Below are 20320 nucleotides of genomic sequence, written 5' to 3'. Positions count from 1 at the left end.
GGTGGGGGGGTGGAGTGTGTGTGCCCTGCCTGGATGAGGCAAGAACAAAGGTGCTGGGCAGGCAGGCGGGCAGCCTGCAGAGCGAGTTTACCTGCTTGCCCCGGTAGAAAAGCCTCTGCAGGCCTGGCTCCACGTGGAATAGCTCCTGGATCTTCTTTCTCAGCTCTTCCACCTTGGTCAGCCTAGACAAGGAGTCCACGGTGTGGGCCACCTTCCCATCCATGGTGCGAACCTGGATCCACATGGTGCCTGCTGGTGCTGCGAGGATAAGGGAGCAAGACCCCTGGTCAGTTCTGCCATCAATACTACCACCATGGCCGTGCCATATTCGGGTCATCCTTGCTATTGTCCAGACTGTGGACACCAGGTAACTCTCCGAATGCCCTCCCAGCCCCTTATTCCCTATAGCCTGCCACAGCTGGCCCAGGCCCCAGGCCCTGAATTAAGAGATAATGCATTAATGAGTAGCACTGGTGGAGGATTGAGGAGGGACGGGAAATTAGGGGAGAGTAAAAGACACCTTGGGCTACTCAGTCAACGAACCCTGCCTTTCACAGGGGGAAAAAAAAAAAAAACCACATACCAGGATTTAAAGGAAAAGGGCACACAGTCAAACGGGCCGAGCTTGTTCATTCATTCATTCATTCATTCCCTGGATGAACACTGACGCGAGAGGGAAACCCAGAAGTCCCGCTCGGGTTGGAACTTACGAAGTCCCAGGGAACTCAACTAAGTGGGACCGAAGGGGAAGGAACCCACTCGAGACCCGGGAGCCCGGGACTCCGGGTGCCCGCGGACCCCCACCTCACCCCAACCCCGCGCGCGCGCGCTTGCGCGACGCGGCGGGCCCCGCTGTGGCCATGGCAACCGGCCGCCCCGTCCCGGCCACCCCGCGCGGGCAGCGCTACTCACTTCTGCCCCACGACCGCTCGGAGCTCGAGCCTGCGTTTCCCGGACCCCGACGCACGGCCCCGTAGCCCCTCTTGTTCTCTCGCTCGCCAGCGCGGGCCACGCCAGCGAGCCCACGCCCACCCCCACCGCCGGGACGGCCAAAGGGCCCGCGCGCCAGGTCCCGCCCCCTTCACTTGAGCCGCCTCACTGATTGGCTCCACCGCGGTCGGCCGCCCCGCCCTGTTCGCTCCTCATTGGCCCATACGCGCCTGGAGAACTAAGGGCGCGCGAAATCGGGCTCGGGCGCGACAATTGAATCGCGGGGCGCCCCGCGCGCAGGCGCGGAGCCTGACATCCTCCCCCGCGGCTCGCCGGGCCCTCCCCCACCGAGCCGGCGCGACCCCCGCGGGGCGCCTAGGATGTTCCGCTCGCCCCTGCCAGAGCCTGGGCTTCCGGGGCGACTTCTAAGGGTCGGCAGGGTGGTGGGCAAAGCCGGAGACCGCGTGTAGGGTAGCCCTGGCGCGGGGGAAATGTACTCCCGTGCTGGCAGAGCGTCCCGGAAAGTTTTGCAAAGTCAAGGCGCCGGGTGCGCCGAGTCCGGCCCGCCTCCCCCCGTCCGCGCCTTGGCCCGGGCTGACACCCCAAACGGCCTGACCGCTCACGACCCACTCGCCTGCTTGCGCTCTGGCCCTTCTGAGGATGGCAGAGGAGCCGCGTGTGTGGCCAGGACCCTGCGCAGACGTGCGTGCGATCCCGAGCGCCCGGACGGCCACCACTGCCCGCTGCGCTGCCAGCTGCTCTGATTTTTTTCCCGCGAAAACTTGGCGTTTGGGAGTTGCGGGGCCACAGGAGGCCGCGCCGGGGGCGGGCGCCTGCCTGGTGATTGGCCGCCTCAATGGCGGGAAGCGAGAAAGGGGGTGGGGGGCGCCCCCGCCTCTGTCCACCCCCCCCCTGCCCAGCGGGCCACGGCCCCGCCCAGCCCTGCGCGCTCTGCTGGGCTCGCCCAGCGTGCAACGGGGCCGGTGGCGGGACCTGGGCCCCCTCATCATGGGTGCTCTCCATGAACCCTAAGGATCACCCCCAGGGTAGACACCCCTGACATCCTAAGTCTGTTCTTCAGCCCCTCTTACCAGGCATGCACTGACCAGTTGGGCAGGAAGACTGGAATCTGTAAATTATGCAGAAGAATTTGGGGGTATCTCCCAAGAGACCTCCTGCACCCCGATGACGGGCCTGGTCGCCCCAGCTCGGTTTCCTTGCGCCAAGGCCCTCCAGCGCTCCCCACCCTACCCACCCGCAGGGCTTGTTTGCTGGTTTTTCCCGCCTCCTTTTCCCGCCTTCTCCTGGCTGTCCAGGCGGGCAGGGCTGCCCTCCCCCCTTCGCCCTGCCTGCTCTGCTCTGACCAGTCCTGCCGGGCACACAGTGACCCATTCTGGGCACCTACAAAATGCCTGAACAGGGTGTTCAGAGCTGGGGGCCCAAAAGTGGGCAAGGCCCACCCTGTTGGTGGTCTCCGAGAGGTTAAATTCTTATCTGGGGAGACCAGCAAGAAATGAATCAATAAAGCAAATCATTTCAGATACCACACGTACCATGAAGACAGAACAAGAGCTGGAGAGTGACCAGCAGCCATGTGGGAGGGCGGGGAGAGGAGGCACTCTGGTTGAGGTGGAGAGGTGGGCCTCTCTGGGCACATGACATTTGAGCTGAGATCTGAGATGAGAAACCCCGAGGACAGACGGATGGAGGCGGAAAGAGCAAATGCAGAGGCCGGAAAAGGCTTAGAAATGGACAGGGAGCTGGGCAGATGCAGTGAAAGGGAGGGCGGGCGGGAGCGGATGAGGTCAGAGGGGTGTCATGTAAGACCTCACAGGCCACCAGGAGGACTTTGGTCTTTCTCTGGAGAGCAGTGGATAGAGTGGGAGGGCTGTGAGCTAAAAACCGATGTGTTCCAATGTGTGTTTTCACAAGGTTTCTCTGGCCACACACAGAGTTCCTTCTATCTTGGCTCTGGTATTTCTGCTTTTATTTCTCCCAGCGGTAGACAGGCGAATGGCCCCCAAAGATGTCCACATCTTAATCCCTGGGGTCTGTGAATATCATACCTTCCATGGCAAAAAGGGACTCGGCAGATGGGATTAAACTAAAGATTGTCAGATGGGGAGATTATCCTAGATTATCTGGGCTGGCCCAGTGTCGTCATGAGAACGAACGTGAAGTCACTCAGTCGTGTCCGACTCTTTGTGACCCAGTGGTCTGTAGCCTACCAGGCTCCTCCACCCATGGGCTTTTCAAGGCAAGAATACTGGAGTGGGTTGTCGTTTCTCCAGGGGATCTTCCTGACCCAGGGATTGAATCCAGGTCTCCCGCATTGCAGGCAGACGCTTTACCGGCTGAGCCACCAGGGAAGCCGTCATGAGGGTCCTAGTAAATGAAAAAGAGTGGCGAGAGGATCAAGTCAGAGAAGTGAGAATGGAAACAGAGGATGGAACGATGAAAGCAAAAGGCGAAGGGTATGGGAAACCTCTAGAAACTGGAAAAGACAAGGGACAAATTCTTTCCTAGAATTCTAGAACGTAATCCTGCCAACACCTTGACTTTAGCTCCATTTCACGCTTCGGACCTCCAGAACTGTAAGAGAACTCAGTTGTCTTGTTTGAAAGCATGGAATTTGCGGACATTTGCTACAGCAGCCATAGGAATACACTCCAATCACAAAGTCGAGATGCTCCTATTAATTTTCCCTCACTTTCAGGATTTCACCAACACAGCTGAATGCGTTTATCGAAACTAAGCCATCAGCTACGTGGCAACCATGTTGTAGATGTGAGCAGGTAGCCAGGCCTCCCCAACCTTGTGTGGCAGGTGAGGTCTTCCATACTGACATCTCTTGACAAGAACCCAGCCCATTCCTGGCAAGAGCATAGCCTCTCTTTGTGCCTGCTGTCAAAATTCAGCATAGCTGAAAAAGAAATAGACCCTATATTCCTCATGTACATTTGGTGCAGGGCACACAATCCAGCCTCCTTGGATATCTGAAGTTAAGCAACACAGAAAGAGGTGTCTGGTTTTCCCTGCAGAAAAGACCTTGAGCAGTGGTGATGATGGGCCCCACCCAATCTCTCTACTCATTTCAAGAAAGTCAGAGGGGTTGCTTGGGTTAATTAACAATCATGAACAAGAAACTATGCCAAGCATCTTTAAAAGAAGCTTACCAATCAGTTGGAAAAGCAAAATGTTAATGTCTGCAAAAGACATCACATCAAATACAGCAAGATATGACATAGTCATGAGGCCTGCCAGAGCCTGGAGAACAGACACTTCCTAAAGCTTCTTCTGTTTTTCTGTCCCTCCTACTTAGGCACCGGCCTACATGCAGATCAGGCACCATGAGGGTGCAAATGGCTTCAGTTTCCCTTTTGCAAAATGATATGCACTTGACAATCATTAAGTCATTGAGCAGACTTTAACTGCCCTCCCTTGTCTGCACCAGGCCCTGGGTCCAGCAAACCAAGTCCCACTCTATAGGGACTTCTTGGCAGTGGAGAAGCAGGAAGGAAGGACAGGCACCAGTTGTGTAGGGAGCTGGTGCTTTGTGATGGTATCCATGATCACGTGGATACCATCTCCAAGACACAGCAAATCCCATGTTCTAGATATCGCTATCATTTTCCTTCTAATACACATTAATAGAAATAGAGAGCTATTAAAGAGAAAATGATTGGGACTTTCCTGGCAGTCCAGTGGATAAGACTCCACACTGTCACTGCTGAGGTCACAGGTTCAATCCCTGGGCAGGGAACTAAGATCCCACAAACTGCACGGTATAGCCAAAAAAAAAAAAAAAGTGAAAATGATTATCTGCATAGGACCCAGCATCCATGGGTGAACCCTGAGAGGGGTGCATGTGCCGCAGCTGGGGGCCATCCAACGGGGCAAAAGATACCCCTGGGCTCATCCCCTCTCCATCTGTAAATGAAGCTGATGGTGCACGTCTCACCAGAGATCCTGGGAGATTTCTTCCCACCCAGGCCCCAGACATCTGGCAAGATGACAGGTGCTCCCTGTCTGCCAAGAATATTGCTATCTTGTAGTTTTCTTATTTGTTATTTCCTAGAAAAAAGAGGTCAGGCTGCCATTTCATCAACCAGTGAGGCCTTTGGGATTGTCAAACTGCCGCCCACCCCCAACAACCTTGCCCCCACCAATCCTGGCCACTGGGAACCCCTTCCCGGAACCCTGGCTGGCTGATGTCACAGACAGATGACCTCACTGCGGCCGAGGATCTCTGTGACATGGGGGAGGGGGAAGGATGTTTCTCCGTCACCCCAACCCCCCATGTCTGTGGTGAAGTCGATCGAATTAGTGCTGCCCAAGGATGCAGTCTACCTGGCCGGCTGCACCATCGAAGGACAGGTGGTCCTAACTCTGAACAGCACCCTGGTGGACCCCATCGTGAAGGTGGAGCTCGTGGGAAGAGGTTACGTGGAGTGGAATGAAGAAACTGGGGCGTCCCGCGATTATAGCAGAGAAGTTATTTGCAACAACAAGGCTGACTACGTGCACAAGACAAAGACATTCCCAGTGCAGGGTAAGGACCAGTATGACTGCCACTGTTAGCCAGAATAGGAAACCAGGGTCTGGAAGATAAACACATCTGTCAGTCAATCAACAAACCCCCAGAGATATGAGAAATGGGCAGAGGCCTGGCTCCTGTGATCACAGGGAAAGAGAAAGAAGGGAGAGGATTAGGAGAGATCCTCGAGGGAAGCACTGACGAGCCCCCAGCTCTGCCAGATTCAGATCTAAAGTCTGGACAGACTTCAGGGAGCCTGGGCTGCCAGGGAACTATAGGTCCTTTCCAAAATGAGTGTTTCCGGGTAGGCCACAGTCAATCAGAACACTTGACCAATGCTTGGTTGAACAAAGTTTCATTTCAGATTTTTTAAAAAAATTTTTAGATAGGGTCGCTGGGGAAGGTCACCAAAAGACTGTGGAGCTCAGATAGTGATGGAAGGGGTCCCTGACTTGCAGATACCCAGATATTGTTTGCACATTAGTTGCTTAGTCTTGTCCAACTCTTTGTGATCCCATGGACTTTAGCCCACTAGGCTCCTCTGTCCATGGGATTTCCAAGGCAAGAATACTGGAGTGGGTAGCCATTCCCTTCTCCAGGGGATCTTCCTGACCCAGGGATCGAACCCCAGTCTCCCGCATTACAGGCAGATTCTTTACCATCTGAACCACCAGGGAAACCCCTCCAGATACTGCTGGACCTTAATACTCAACAATCAGACGGCCTCTCTCTGTCTCAGTTAACCCACCTGGAAAATGGGAACAGAAAGAAGTCCTGCCTCCTGAGTTGTCTTGAAAGAAAGAAAGAAAGTGAAGTCACTCAGTCGTGTCCGACTCTTTGTGACCCTGTGGACTGTAGCCCGCCAGGTTCCTCTGTCCATGGGATTCTCCAGGCAAGAATACTGGGGTGGGTTGCCATTGAGTTGTCTTGAGGACTTGATTTAATGGCATGTCTCAGTCTCAGAATAGCAGGGGTTATATAGTAAGTGCTAAGTAGGTGTTAGTTCTTTCAACCAAAGCAGTTCTTCAGCTCCTCAACCCCCACAGCATCAAGTACCACCCTTCTCCATTTCCAAGGGAAGCATCGTTTCCCCTCAGGAGCATCAGCCTCAATTCATTTACTCCACAAACAAACATGTATTAAGCACCTACTGTGTACAACAACCATGCCAGGTACCAGGAAAGCAGCAGTAAAGAAAACAGGAAAGGTCCCTGGCATCCCTGGGGTTGACTTCAGACGGGGAAGACACACTCGCAAGAGGGTTTGGGAGAAATGTAAGAAAAAATAAAACAGGGAGGTCACAGAGATGAGAGAACAGTATGAGTCCCTCCCTGGTCCACCATCATCACTCGGTCAGTCAATCTGCTGTATGCTGTGCAGTGAAGGCCAGCCTCTGCCAGGGCAGGGAGATTTGCCTGCCTCGGGCCCCAAGATGTGTTTGTTGAATAAATGCGTGATCGAACCTGCAGGCCAGACCTCCAGGTTCCCAGGCCCAGAGCAGGGGTGAGCAAGTCCCGGTGGGTAGCTTGGGGTGACCACCACCCCCCCAGAGCTTCCATCTCCAGCCCAACTGAGGTCTAATATTTATGAGACTTGGCTTTTTCGATCCCTAAAACTCAAGAGCTAGCTCAGGGACAGAGAGGCCAGATCCAGAAAAAGCTAACTGCCAAAACAATAAAGAAAGAGAAGGGGGGAAGAAGATTCTAGAACCTTCTGATGGCATTGGTGTGTTTTGCTTTCAGATAATTGGTTAAGTGCAGGCAGCCACACCTTTGACTTCCATTTCAACTTACCTCCCAGGCTCCCTTCCACCTTCACCAGCAAAATCGGCAACGTCTTTTACTTCGTGCAGGCATCCTGCATGGGTCGGGAGCACATTCTAGCCAAGAAGAAAATATACTTGATGGTTCAAGGCACTTCCTCGATTTTCCACGCAGAAAAATCATTGCAGGTAGTGGGGAACGAGCGGGAGCAAGGGTAGGGCTTGGCCTTAAAATTCCCCAGGGGTAGGGGATGGGGCAGGAGCGGCCAGGAGACAGGGAAGGCCCCAACCCAGAAAGAGAAGGGAAGGTGTTGGCCGCTCCTCCAACTCGGGAGTTTTGCAAAACGGGGAATCAGAAACCAGGGCAGGAACTAAGCCAGTGGCTCTCAACCGAGGTGATTCTGTCGCTGCAGGGGACACTGAGCAATGATGTCTGATGACATGTGTGGTTATCGCAACTGGGGAGGGGGATGAGTGCCATCAAGGGGATGGGGGCCAGGGAAGCTGTTCAACACCCCACAGTGCCCCTCACAAAGAAGGACCTGGCCCCCGAATGTCCTTGACCCCAGGGTAGGTAGGTCAAGAGTGACCAGATGCCCAGCTCTGATCACCTGACTGAGTGTCCCAGATCCTTAGTGACTCTCTGGGAATGGATAATGGAGATGGTACCCTCTCCCTACCAAGAAGCACAGCAAGGGGTCCCCTCCAATCAGGGAAGGAAAGGTCTGGTAGCGTCGGTCACCTGAGCAGAGGAGGTTTGGTTTCTGTATGGCTTCTGGAGGCCAGGTGCAGAGGTGGAAGTGAAGGAGGGTAGAGTTCCATTGGCCAAAGTCACATCACCCCCCTGGGGGCTCCTTTGTCATCAGAGCATGGTGGCTGAGAGTGCCGGCATTTTAGTTCTCAAGGTCCAAGTTAAAATCCCAGCGTCCCCACCTACCTGCTGTGTAACCCTCTGCAAGTGATGTGGCCTCTCTGTGCTATTTCCTCATCTGTCACTTGGACACAGAGAGGGTGCCTGTCCCCTAGGTCTCAGGAGGAGCAGTCAGTGGACTTCCTGTAGCTTCAGGGCCTGGAATGGTGCTCGGCACTGGTGGCCAGGGAAGCCTCTTAAAATATTTATGCCCCATCAGTCCTTTTATTTTTAAGATTTTTTTTATGTAAACCATTTTAAAATTCTTTATTGAATTTGTTATAATATTGTTTCTGTTTTATGTTTTGTCTTTTTCTGACCGTGAGGCATCTTAGTGGGATCTTAGTTCCCCAACCAGGGGTTGAACCCTAGTCCCCTGCATTGGAAGCACAGATTCTTAACCACTGGCCCATCAGAAAAGTCCCAGGCACAGTCTTATCTGTGTAGCAGGGAATCATCTCTAGCCTGGCCAACCTCAGAGGAGGAGGATTCCAGGGCAGGTAGATGCTTAGAGGGGTGGATCAGAGGTGAGCAGATCTGAGCTCAAGGCCTGCTTTCTGGGTGACCTTGAGCAGACTCTGGTCCTCCCTTGAGAGCTAATCTAGAGTGCAGGGTGCACAAAACAGAAATTGGAGCAAAATGCTGGTGTGGGGCCAGACCTGGATTGAAGTCTCTGCTGCCAGATGCTTCATTAGCAAATGGCCTTGGGCAATTAACAGCACCTCCTAGAACCTCGATTATCCTGATCTGTATGATGGGTATAATGAAAACAACACTTTCCGCGATCGTGAGGGTCATGAAGCACGCAGCACTATGAGTACACATAGAGGACTCCTGGTGCGTGGCAAGAGCTCAAATCGCTACTACAGCAACAAAGGGAGTTATTGCATATATATTTTGAGAGTATGAAAATATTGTGTTTTTTCAGCTACTCAGTTTAGTTCACTTGCTCAGTCATGTCCAACTCTTTGCGACCCCATGAACTGCAGCACGCCGGGCCTCCCTGTCCATTACCAACTCCCGGAGTTCACTCAAACTCACGTCCATCGAGTTGGTGATGCCATCCAGCCATCTCATCCTCTGTCGTCCCCTTCTCCTCCTGCCCCCAATCCCTCCCAGCATCAGAGTCTTTTCCAATGAGTCAACTCTTCGAATGAGGTGGCCAAAGTATTGAGTTTCAGCTTTAGCATCAGTCCTTCCAATGAACACCCAGGACTGATCGCCTTTAGAATGGACTGGTTGGATCTCCTTGCAGTCCAAGGGACCCTCAAGAGTCTTCTCCAAAACCACAGTTCAAAAGCATCAATTCTTCGGTGCTCAGCTTTCTTCACAGTCCAACTCTCACATCCATACATGACCACAGGAAAAACCATGGCCTTGACTAGATGGGCCTTTGTTGGCAAAGTAATGTCTCTGCTTTTGAATATGTTGTCTAGATTGGTCATAACTTTCCTTCCAAGGAGTAAGCATCTTTTAATTTCATGGCTGCCATCACCATCTACAGTGATTTTGGAGCCCCTCAAAATAAAGTCTGACACTGTTTCCACTGTTTCCCCATCTATTTCCCATGAAGTGATGGGACCAGATGCCATGATCTTCATTTTCTGAATGTTGAACTTTAAGCCAACTTTTTCACTCTCCTCTTTCACTTTCATCAAGAGGCTTTTTAGTTCCTCTTCACTTTCTGCCATAAGGGTGGTGTCATCTTCGTATCTGAGGTTATTGATATTTCTCCCGGCAATCTTGATTTCAGCTTGTGCTTCTTCCAGTCCAGCGTTTCTCATGATGAACTCTGCACATAAATTAAATAAGCAGGGTGACAATATACAGCCTTGATGTACTCCTTTTCCTATTTGGAACCAGGCTGTTGTTCCATGACCAGTGTAACTGCTGCTTCCTGACCTGCATACAGATTTATCAAGAGGCAGGTCCAGTGGTCTGGTATTTCCATCTCTTGAAGAATTTTCCACAGTTTATTGTGATCCACACAGTCAAAGGCTTTGGCATAGTCAATAAAGCAGAAATAGATGTTTTTCTGGGACTCTCTTGCTTTTTCGATGATCCAGCGGATGTTGGCAATTTGATCTCTGGTTCCTCTGTCTTTTCTAAAACCAGCTTGAACATCAGGGAGTTCACAGTTCACGTATTGCTGAAGCCTGGCTTGGAGAATTTTGAGCATTACTTTACTAGCGTGTGAGATGAGTGCAATTGTGCGGTAGTTTGAGCATTCTTTGGCATTGCCTTTCTTTGGGATTGGAATGAAAAGTGACCTTTTCCAGTCCTGTGGCCACTGCTGAGTTTTCCAAATTTGCTGGCATATTGAGTACAGCACTTTCATAGCATCATCTTTCAGGATTTGAAATAGCTCAACTGGAATCCCATCACCTCCACTAGCTTTGTTCGTAGTGATGCTTTCTAAGGCCCACTTGACTTCACATTCCAGGATGTCTGGCTCTAGGTGAGTGATCACACCATTGTGATTATCTTAGTCATGAAGATCTTTTTTGTACAGTTCTTCTGTGTATTCTTGCCACCTGTTCTCAATATGTTCTGCTTATGTTAGGTCCGTACCATTTCTGTCCTTTATCGAGCCCATTTTTGCATGAAATGTTCCCTTGGTATCTCTAATTTTCTTGAAGAGATCTCTAGTCTTTCCCATTCTGTTTTTTCCTCTATTTCTTTGCACTGATCGCTGAGGAAGGCTTTCTTATCTCTCCTTGCTATTCTTTGGAACTCTGCATTCAAATGGGGATATCTTTCCTTTTCTCCTTTGCTTTTCACTTCTCTTCTTTCCACAGCAATTTGTAAGGCCTCCCCAGACAGCCATTTAGCTTTTTTTGCATTTCTTCCTATTTTAATCCAATTGGAGAGGGCAGGGTGAGGGCAGGAGCTGGTGGACCAGTGCAGAGGCTACTACTGCTCTGGTCCAAGCAGGGGCAGAGACCTGACCCCCACAGTCTGTCCTCCTCACGCCAGCTGGAAAGAATCAGGTGATGACCCTCCTCTGTCTTCCAGGGCTCCCACCTCCCTGGGAGTAAAAGCCCATGACCTCCCCCTGGCGCACAAGGCCCTTCACGACCTGCCCCATCCCCTCCCTGCCTTCCCTCTCCTCCCTCTCTCCCCCTCTCACTCTGCTCCAGCCACGTGGGCCTCCTCGCTGTTCCTCCAACACCATCCTTCCCCAGGTCCTTTGCATGTTGTGTGCCCGCTGCCCAAAACCCTGTGACAGGATCTTCCAATCCCTCCCCTTCCTCCTTTAGATCATTGCTCGGAAACTACATCTTCAGTCACCTGCTTCAGTGATGGCCGGACAAACTGCCACAACCCCCACAGAAGGCAATTTAGCCATATCTATCCAAATGAAAAAGAACACGTACTTTGCCCCAGCCATTTCATTTCCCTTCTAGAAAATTCTCCTACCACTGTCATTTCCTTGGTGTGATAGGACCTTTCCATGCATTGCCTGGGAGGCCAGAAACTGGTAACCACTTAAATGTTTGTTGCAGACGGAATTAAAGTAACAGTTCACAGTCAAAGGTCAACTCTATAGATAGAGCAAAGAGAGAGAGAGAGAGAGCAAGACACAGCCAGAGAGGAAAGAATGAGGCAGCTCTCGGTATCAGCACCTCCTTGTCACTGGGTTGGACGCACAAAGCAAAGTTCAGAACAGCGTGTCTAACCTGCACCGTTGGTGGTAAAAATAAGAAATGCATAGAACTTCCTTGCAGGTGTAACAAACTGTCTCTTTCCAGAGACCAGAGAAACTGGCAACAGACTGCTGCTGGCTGCCTCCTGGGAGGGGAGAGGGGGGCGGCGGGGGGAGCGGTGGAGAGAAGCAAAATTTTTCTCCTTCCACTTTTTTTTTTTAACATCTTGATTGAGATACAATACACGTACCTTATTATTCCTCCCTTTAAAATGTCCAAATCCATGGCTTTTCATGCATTCACAGAATTGCACAGCCGTCACCACTGTCAGTGTTAGAACACTTTAATGCCTCCCCTCCCCTACCACAGAGAAGAAGGCTGACCGCTGAAGAACTGATGCTCTCAAACTGTGGTGCTGGAGAAGACGCGAGAGTCTCTCGGACAGCAAGGAGATCAAACCAGTCAATCCTAAAGGAAACCAACCCTGAATACTCATTGGAGGGACTGATGTTGAAGCTGAAGCTCCAATACTTGGGTCACCTGATGCGAAGAGCTGACTCTTTGGAAAACACCCTGATGCTGGGAAAGACTGAAGGCAGGAGGAGAAGGGGTCGATAGAGGATGAGATGGTTATGGCATCACCGACTCAGTGGACATGAGTTTGAGCAAGATCTGGAAGATAGTGAAGCATAGGGAAGCCTGGTGTGCAGCAGTCTATGGCGTTGCAAAGAGTCAGACACGAATGAGGGCCTGAACAACAATCAAGGAAGTCTTGCATCCCTTACCTGTTCCCCTCAAACCTCCCTTTCCCTCCCTCGGCCACCACTACATTCACTCTCTGTCTCCGGGGGATTTGTCTGTTCTGGACACTTCCTGTTTTAATAAATGGAATCAGACACTATGTGGCCTTTTTGTGTCTGGCTTATTTGAACATAGTGTTTTCAAGGTTCATCCAGGGACTTCCCCGGGGGTCCAGTGGTTACAATTCCACCTTCCAATGCAGCGGGTATGGGTTCAATCCTTGGTCAGGGAACTAAGCTCCCACCTGCCATGGGGTACAGCTGAAAAATTTCTTTTTCAAAGTTCATCCACGTTGTAGTGTGGGTGTCGGTGCTTTCTTCCTTTTTAAGGGTGAACTGTCTTTCTATGGCATGGATGAACCACCTTCTATGTATCTCTTCATCACTTGATGGACATCGGGTTGTTTCCATGTCTTGGCTATTAGGGACCATGCTACTGCTAACATAGGTGTCCACGTTTTTACGTGGATGTATTTTCCTTTCTCTCAGGTAGCCATCTAGGAGTGGAATTGCTGGGGCATATGGTAATTCTACATCTTACCTTTTGAGGAGCAATCAGACTCTTTTCCACAGTGGCCGCTCCATTTTACATTCCCACCAGCCATGTACAAGGGTTTCGATTTTTTCGATTTTTCTACACCCTCTCTGTGTACCTTTAGAATTTTGAAAGACATGACCCATTGTCTTGGAACAAGCAGTGCCATTGGGTACAGCACTTGTCTCCAAGACATCTCTCTCCTAACCATCAAGTCTGAGGGAGTCTCCTTTACCTTAGCCCTTTGCCATAGCCTCATAACTTATCTCAATCAGAAACCTACCATTAAAGGACTTCCCTGGCGGTCTGGTGGTTGAGACTTCGCCTTCCAAAGCAGGGGGTGCAGGTTTGATCCCTGGTTGGGAAGCTAAAATCCCACATGTCTTGCAGCCAGCAGGGGGGAAACATTAAACAGAAGCAGTACTGTAACAAATTCAATAAACCTCTAAAAATGGTCCTCATTAAAAAAAAAAAAAAGAACTTAAAAAATGTACCATTAAAAAAAAATGTGCCATGTTTATATCCATCTTTCCCATCAGAGCAGGGACTGGACTAGTCTTCACTGCTGTGGGTTTTCCTTGAACTTGGCACCAAGTTGATAAAATGATACTCCCTGAATGAATGAATCCCCCGAAAGTTTCACATATGCCAAAGAAAGAGGGAGATCAGAAAAAACTCCCAGGTTTGGAAGATCAGTGTTGAGTTTGTAACCTAACATTCTTGGAATTCTGGGCTCTTGGGCCACCCCCCCTGGCCTGGCAGGGGAATCTCCCCTTGGCCACCGCTGATGTCTCTTGGCACCTCCTTCAGGACCAGGACAGAACTGCTGGCTTGGTCTTGAGTTAGGGCAGCCAGTCCTTTCACGCCTGTAGGGTCCTAACGCATGCAGCGAATTTTCGAATAAGACTGGAGGAGCTTAGAATGAAACGGCCTGCAATTCGCCTTCCAAGAGGAGAGAAAGCATGGGAAGTCTGGAGCTAGGCAGGGGCCAGAGGCAGAGGGCAGGAGGTGAGGCTGAAGGGGTCAGGGGTCAGCCTGAGGTCTCTGAGATAAAGGGTATTGGATCTAGAACACGGTCCTTCGGTCATGATCCTTTAGTGGGGTATGAAATCCATTTAGCAAGTTGCAGGGCATATTTCTACAAAATGAAAAAGCAGGCAAGCCCAAAATAAAAAACGTGTTTTTTAAAAAATATCAACTTCATAGGTTGCAAATGTTGTTTTCTGAAAACAGTACTAAAGGATACTATTTTCCCATTTTATATTAAAACAACAACGTTTGCAACCCACAAAATACATTCAATTCAGTTCAGTCACTCAGTCATGTCCGACTCTTGAGCAGGGCAAAGGCTAACAGATTTTGCCAAGAGAACGCACTGGTCATAGCAAACACCCTCTTCCAAAATACATAACCATATGGAAAATAGATAGCCATTGTGAGGTTTAATGTATGAGGCAGGGAACCCAAAGTCAGGGCTCTGTGACAACCCAGAAGGATGAGAGGGGGAGGGAGGTCGGAGCAGAGCTCAAGAAGAGGTGGACATATGTATAGCTAATGCTGATTCATGTTGAGGTGTGACAAAAACCATCACAATATTGTAAAGCAGTTGTCCTCTAATTAAAAAAACATTAAAAAAAGAAAACAATACACTAGGAAACAATATAATAAAATAAGCAGAATAGAAAATATCAGAAAAAATCCATTTGTTGGGCTGCCATTTATTTTTTAAAATGAAAGAAGAGAAGGGGTAAGAAAATATAAAATTTGCTGGGTTGCAACAAACTTTGTTTTTATAAAATCAATGTGTAGGACTGAACATAATAGTATTAAATAAGTAAAATAGGATAGCATGTACCAGAAAAAATTAATTTGATGGCTTACAACATTTTTGTTTTATGTAAAACAAAACAATAGCATAGCATAAGTAGACGAGAAATAACACAAAAGTCAGTTCAGAGGGTCCAATCAACATTTTTTTCAGCTGCACCATGCGCTGTGTGAGACCTTAGTTCCCTGGCCAGGGATCGAACCCACACCCCCTGCAGTGAAAGCATAGAATCTCAACTGTTGCACCACCAGGGGAGTTCTTGTTTTCTCTGGATATATACCCAGGAGTGGAAACGACTGGATCATCTGGTAGCTCTATGGTTAGTTTTTTGAGGAATCTCCACACTGTTCTTTATAGTGGCTGCACCAATCTACATTCCCACCAACAATGTACAAGGGTTCCTTTTCTCCACATCCCCATCAATGTTTGTTATTTGTAGACTTTTTGATGATGGCCGTTCTGACGGGTGTGAAGTGGTATCTGACTGTGACTGTGAGTTGCATTTCTCTGATGATCAGCAACATTGAGCATTTTTTCCTGTGCCTATTGGCCATCTGTATATCGTCTCAACTCCTGGGTCAGGGAGATGCCCTGGAGAAGGGATAGGCTATCTTCTCAAGTATTCTTGGGCTTCCCTGCTGGCTCAGATGGTAAAGAATCCACCTGCAATGTGGAAGATCTGAGTTCGATCTCTGGTTTTTGAAGATCCCCTAGAGGAGGGCATGGCAACCCACTCCAGTATTCCTGCCTGGAGAATCCCATGGACAGAGGAGCCTGGCGGGCTGCAGTCCAAGGGGTTGCCAAGAGCTGAACACGACTGAGCAACTAAGCACAGCACAGAGCAACTCTTTCTGGTATGGAAGCCCAAGAAGGGTCTTCACCACGCTCCTTCTAGCTCTTTTATGATATCAAAGACATAACAACAATATAAATGTCCATCATGGAGGTGGTTGGGTGAATAAGCTATTTTGCAGCACACTTCACCGCCGTTGTGAAAATGAATGAATCAGAATGACAGCCACCAACGTGAATGCCTTTCAAAACACAGAATGTTAAGCTAGGAAGGCAAGTTGCTGGAAAACATATGAGGATTGATTTATACAAAGCATTCAAATATGTAAAACAATATTGTATAATCCAACCACAAATAAATGTATTTCTAAACAATGCAAACATCTGCATGAGAATAACAAAGGCCACACAGACACACAAACACGCATGCGTGCTGCTGCTGCTGCTGCTAAGTCACTTCAGTCGTATCCGACTCTGTGTGACCCCGGAGACGGCAGTCCACCAGGCTCCCCTGTCCCTGGGATTCTCCAGGCAAGAACACTGGAGTAGGTTGCCGTTTCCTTCTCCAATGCATAAAAGTAAAAAGTGAAAGTGAAGTCGCTCAGTCATGTCAGACTCTTAGCGACCCCATGGACTGCAGCCTACCAGGCTCCTCCATCCATGGGATTTTCCAGGCAAGAGTACTGGAGTGGGGTGCCATTGCCTTCTCCAACACACACATGCATACACACATATTTATAAAACTATCGAGTCCGTCTAGAAGAAGACACAGGAAGCCAGCAGAACTGGAGAGTAACTCATTGTAAGCACACCCCACATCACATCAAATCTTTTTAATTTTATTTATTTTTAATTAAAAAAGTTTTTGTCACACTGCAAGGCTTGCAAGATCTTAGTTCCCTGACCAGGGATGGAACCTGGGCCCGGCAGTAAAAGTCCTGAGTCCTAGCCATTGGACTGCCAGAGAATTCCCTCAAATCTTTTTAAGTAGTATCCACTAATAAAAAGTAAAGTGTTACCCAAAGTGTTCATCCGCTCAGTCATGTTCCACTCTTTTCGACCCCGTGAACAGTAGCCCACCAGGCTCCTCTGTCCATAGAATTCTCCAGGCAAGAGTACTGGAGTGAGTTGCTGTTTCCTCCCCCACGGGATCTTCCCAACCCAAGGATTGAACCTGGGTCTATTGTAGCTGGATTCTTTACCATCTGAGCCACCAGGGAAGCCCTAAGAAAGAGTGAAATGTTACCCAAGCCGCACATTCAATATCATGTATATGTGAATTTATTTGCAATCCAGCAGCTAACCAGTTGATATAAAGACAGCATTTTGAAGTTTTTATTTAAACATGTTACATAATTTCAGTTCTACAGTTTTCATGATACAGAGCCCATAATATTTTTTCCTTAAGTCTGAACTACTTGGGTAAGCCTTAGGTCTTGGGCTATTGACTATAAGATATTCCCTGTCTTCCGGAAAACTAGGGTTCAGAGAAGTCAAGGTACTAGTTCAAGGTCACACAGCAAAGTGAGTTACGGATGTAGAGATAAAACCAAGGTCTTGTGAATTTCTTAGGTTTATGTTACAGACAAGGAAATTGACACTCAGAATGGAAAAGGGCTTTGATCGTTTATTTTTCTAAATTGAAGTATAGCATAGTTGACTTACAATTGTGTGCCAATTTCAGCTGGACAGCAAAGTGACTCAGTTATACACACATACTGTTGTTTAGTCATTAAGTCATGTCCGTCTCTTTGCTACCCCGTGGACTATTTCCCTGGCAACAACACTGGAGTGGGTTGACATTTCCTTCTCCAGGGGACCTTCCTGACCCAGGGATCAAAACCCCATCTCCTCCACTGGCAGGTGGATACTTCACCGCTGAGCCTCCAGGGAAGTCCATACACGTACATACATTCTTTCTTCAAATGTTCTTTTCCAGTATAGTTTATCACAGGATATTGAATATATTGCCTGTTCTATACATTAGGACCTTGTTGTTTGTCCACTCTAAATTTAATAGTTTTTATCTACCAACCTCAAACTCCCAATCCATTCCTCCCCCTCCCCCTTGGCGACCACAGGTCTGCTTTCTGTAACTATGGGTCTGTTTCTGTTTTGTAGATAGGTTCGTTTGTGCTGTATTTTGGATTCCACATATAAGTGATATATAAGTGATATCCTCCTCTTTCTGACTTCCTTTACTTAGCATGGTAATCTCTAATTGTGTGCTTATCGCTGCAAATGGCCTTCATTTCATCCTTTTTTGGGGCTGAGTAATATTCCGCGGTGTGTTCCACATCTTCCTTGTCCGTCCATCGATCCACGGACATCTAGGTTGTTTACACGTTTTGGCTGTTGTAAACAGTGTTGCTATGAACGCAGAGGCGCATGTATCTTCTTGAATTAGAGTTTTGTCCCGGTATAGTCCCAGGAGTGGGATTGCTAGTTCATATTCTATTTTTAGCTCTCTGAGGAACCTCCATACTGTTTTTCCCATAGTGGCTGCACCAGTTAACATTTCCACCAACAACGTAAGAGGGTTCAAAGGGCTTTGGGGAGTCCCAAAGGCTCGAGACCAGGTGGACTGTTAAGTGAGCAAACAGACCTGTGGCCTCAATCCCTCACAGTTGTCCCTCCCCACCCCCACTTCTTCTAGAACCCTCTGTTGGTGGAGGCTGAGAAGAAGGTGTCTTACAACTGCTGCAGCCAGGGCACCATCTGCCTGCAGGTCCAGATGGAAAAGAATACCTTCACACCGGGGGAGAGGGTCATTTTCACCACGGAAGTCAACAACCAGACCAGCAAGTGCATTAAGACGGTCATCTTCGCCCTCTATGCTCACGTGCACTACGAGGGCTTCACGCCCAACGCGGAGCGCCGCTCCAGGGTGGAGAGCAGTGAGCTGCTCAGGCAGGAGGCCAACACCCACATCACGGCCTTCAACACCACCAAGATCGTCAGCACTTTCCACCTCCCGCCCGTGCTGTCCGTGAGCGGTAGCGGTTCACAGGACAGCGAGATCATGAACACCCAGTACGAGCTGGTCAGCACCGTCCACCTGCCCTGGTCCCTGACCAGCGTCAAGGCCAAGGTGCCCATCATTATCACCAGCAACCCCGTGGACTCAAACCAGACCGCTGCGGGCTGCCGGACCAGGGCGGTGTTACCCGTGAGCCCGGATTGACAGAATTAAATGCCCAAACGTCTAAATATTAAAAGTTTTATCAGACTCTAAGGTAGATCTTTCCTTCACCTCGCACAATGGCCTTTGGATGAGTGTGCCTGTGGGCAGCATGTGACCCAAACCTCCCCAAGCTCCAGCTGTGCAGGCATCCACTTCTCCCATCCCAAGAAAGATCTGTAAATGACAGGAGAGGCCAGAGCCTTCCAGCCTGACAAAACCTTCCAGGACTTGCCCCGGTTGGCACCCCAGGCCCATCTCCTTGCTTACTCTTGCACTACCTAGATAAGGGATCCCCCACTGGGAGTGACCCTGCCCTCCAGAGGATATTGGCAAAGTCTGGTTGTATAGGTTGTCCCGACTGAAGGGAGCAGCGTGTGCTCCTGGCATTCACTGGGTGGGGGCCAGGGATGCTGCTCCACAGTGCCCAGGACAGCCCCCACGGAGGATGTGCGTAGTCGCTCAGTCGTGTCTGACTCTTTGCAATCCCATGAACTGTAGCCCTCCAGGCTCCTCTGCCCATGAAATCTTCCAGGTAAGAATGCTGGGGTGGATTGCCTTTCCCTTCTCCAGAGGATCTTCTCAACCCAGGGATCAAACCTGGGTCTCCCCAGGTTTGCAGGCAGATTCTTTACCCTCTGAGCCCCACGGAAGCCCATAGTGGATGACCCAGCTCCAAAGGTCAGCAGTGCCATGGGACAGAGACCCGGGCTGGGGCCATGCCTGGGGACAGATGGTTGCTGAGTCCACAGGCTGGGTCTGTGAGCCTCTTACCCATGTCACATCCCTCCTCTCCTCGCAGCTGCTCCCCTGGGGATCCCCCACATCAGTCAGGGTAAAAGCCCGAGTCTTCTAGGTTCATCCATCACCAAACCACAGAGGCACTTCTCCAACCTGCCCCCTGTTCAGTCCAGTTCAGTTCAGTTCAGTCGCTCAGTTGTGTCCGACTCTTTGCGACCCCATGAATCGCAGGACGCCAGGCCTCCCTGTCCATCACCAACTCCTGGAGCTCACTCAAACTCATGTCCATCGAGTCGGTGAAGCCATCCAGCCATCCCATCCACTGTCATCCCCTTTTCCTACTGCCCCCAATCCCTCTCAGCATCAGAGTCTTTTCCAATGAGTCAGCTCTTTGCATGAGATGGCCAAAGTACTGGAGTTTCAGCTTTAGCATCATTCCTTCCAAATAACACCCAGGGCTGATCTTCAGAATGGACTGGTTGGATCTTCTTGCAGTCCAAGGGACTCTCAAGAGTCTTCTCCAACACCACAGTTCAAAAGCATCAATTCTTCAGCGCTCAGCTTTCTTCACAGTCCAACTCTCACATCCATACCCCCGGGACCCCCTATTTCTCTCCCCTCTGCCTCCACCTGGCTCCCATCCTTCACCTGGGCCAC

At 49.8% G+C, this 20320-nt stretch overlaps 2 protein-coding genes across 4 annotated transcripts in view; one reads left to right on the top strand and one right to left on the bottom strand.

Moving 5' to 3' along the window:
• UHRF1 (ubiquitin like with PHD and ring finger domains 1) overlaps positions 1-1824 on the bottom strand; it is a 35413-nt gene extending 33589 nt beyond the window's left edge. Inside the window, exons 1-2 of one of the 2 annotated variants that reach the window (XM_018050890.1) lie at positions 1565-1824; positions 92-258 (exon numbers count right to left, since the gene is read on the bottom strand). In XM_018050890.1, coding sequence (XP_017906379.1) covers positions 92-244 — 153 coding nt within the window. In that variant the 5' untranslated portion in view covers positions 245-258; positions 1565-1824. The other variant, XM_018050891.1, reaches the window with a different exon arrangement.
• Positions 244-19369, top strand: ARRDC5 (arrestin domain containing 5). 2 transcript variants are annotated; one of them, XM_005682519.3, is made up of 4 exons: positions 287-367; positions 3269-5482; positions 7210-7418; positions 18398-19369. In XM_005682519.3, exons 2-4 carry the CDS (start codon positions 5155-5157, stop codon positions 18923-18925), a joined length of 1065 nt encoding a protein of 354 aa, XP_005682576.2. In that variant the 5' UTR covers positions 287-367; positions 3269-5154; the 3' UTR covers positions 18926-19369. The 2 variants fall into 2 exon arrangements, 1 of the variants encoding a protein (XP_005682576.2); XR_001918336.1 differs by lacking the exons at positions 3269-5482; positions 7210-7418; positions 18398-19369 and adding an exon at positions 12092-12265 and having other exon boundaries at positions 244-367.

The sequence above is a fragment of the Capra hircus genome, chromosome 7 (assembly GCF_001704415.2).
Source record: "Capra hircus breed San Clemente chromosome 7, ASM170441v1, whole genome shotgun sequence".
Taxonomy (NCBI): domain Eukaryota; kingdom Metazoa; phylum Chordata; class Mammalia; order Artiodactyla; family Bovidae; genus Capra; species Capra hircus.
Note: the sequence above shows the minus strand (reverse complement) of the source record. Positions and strands in the feature narration are given on the sequence as shown.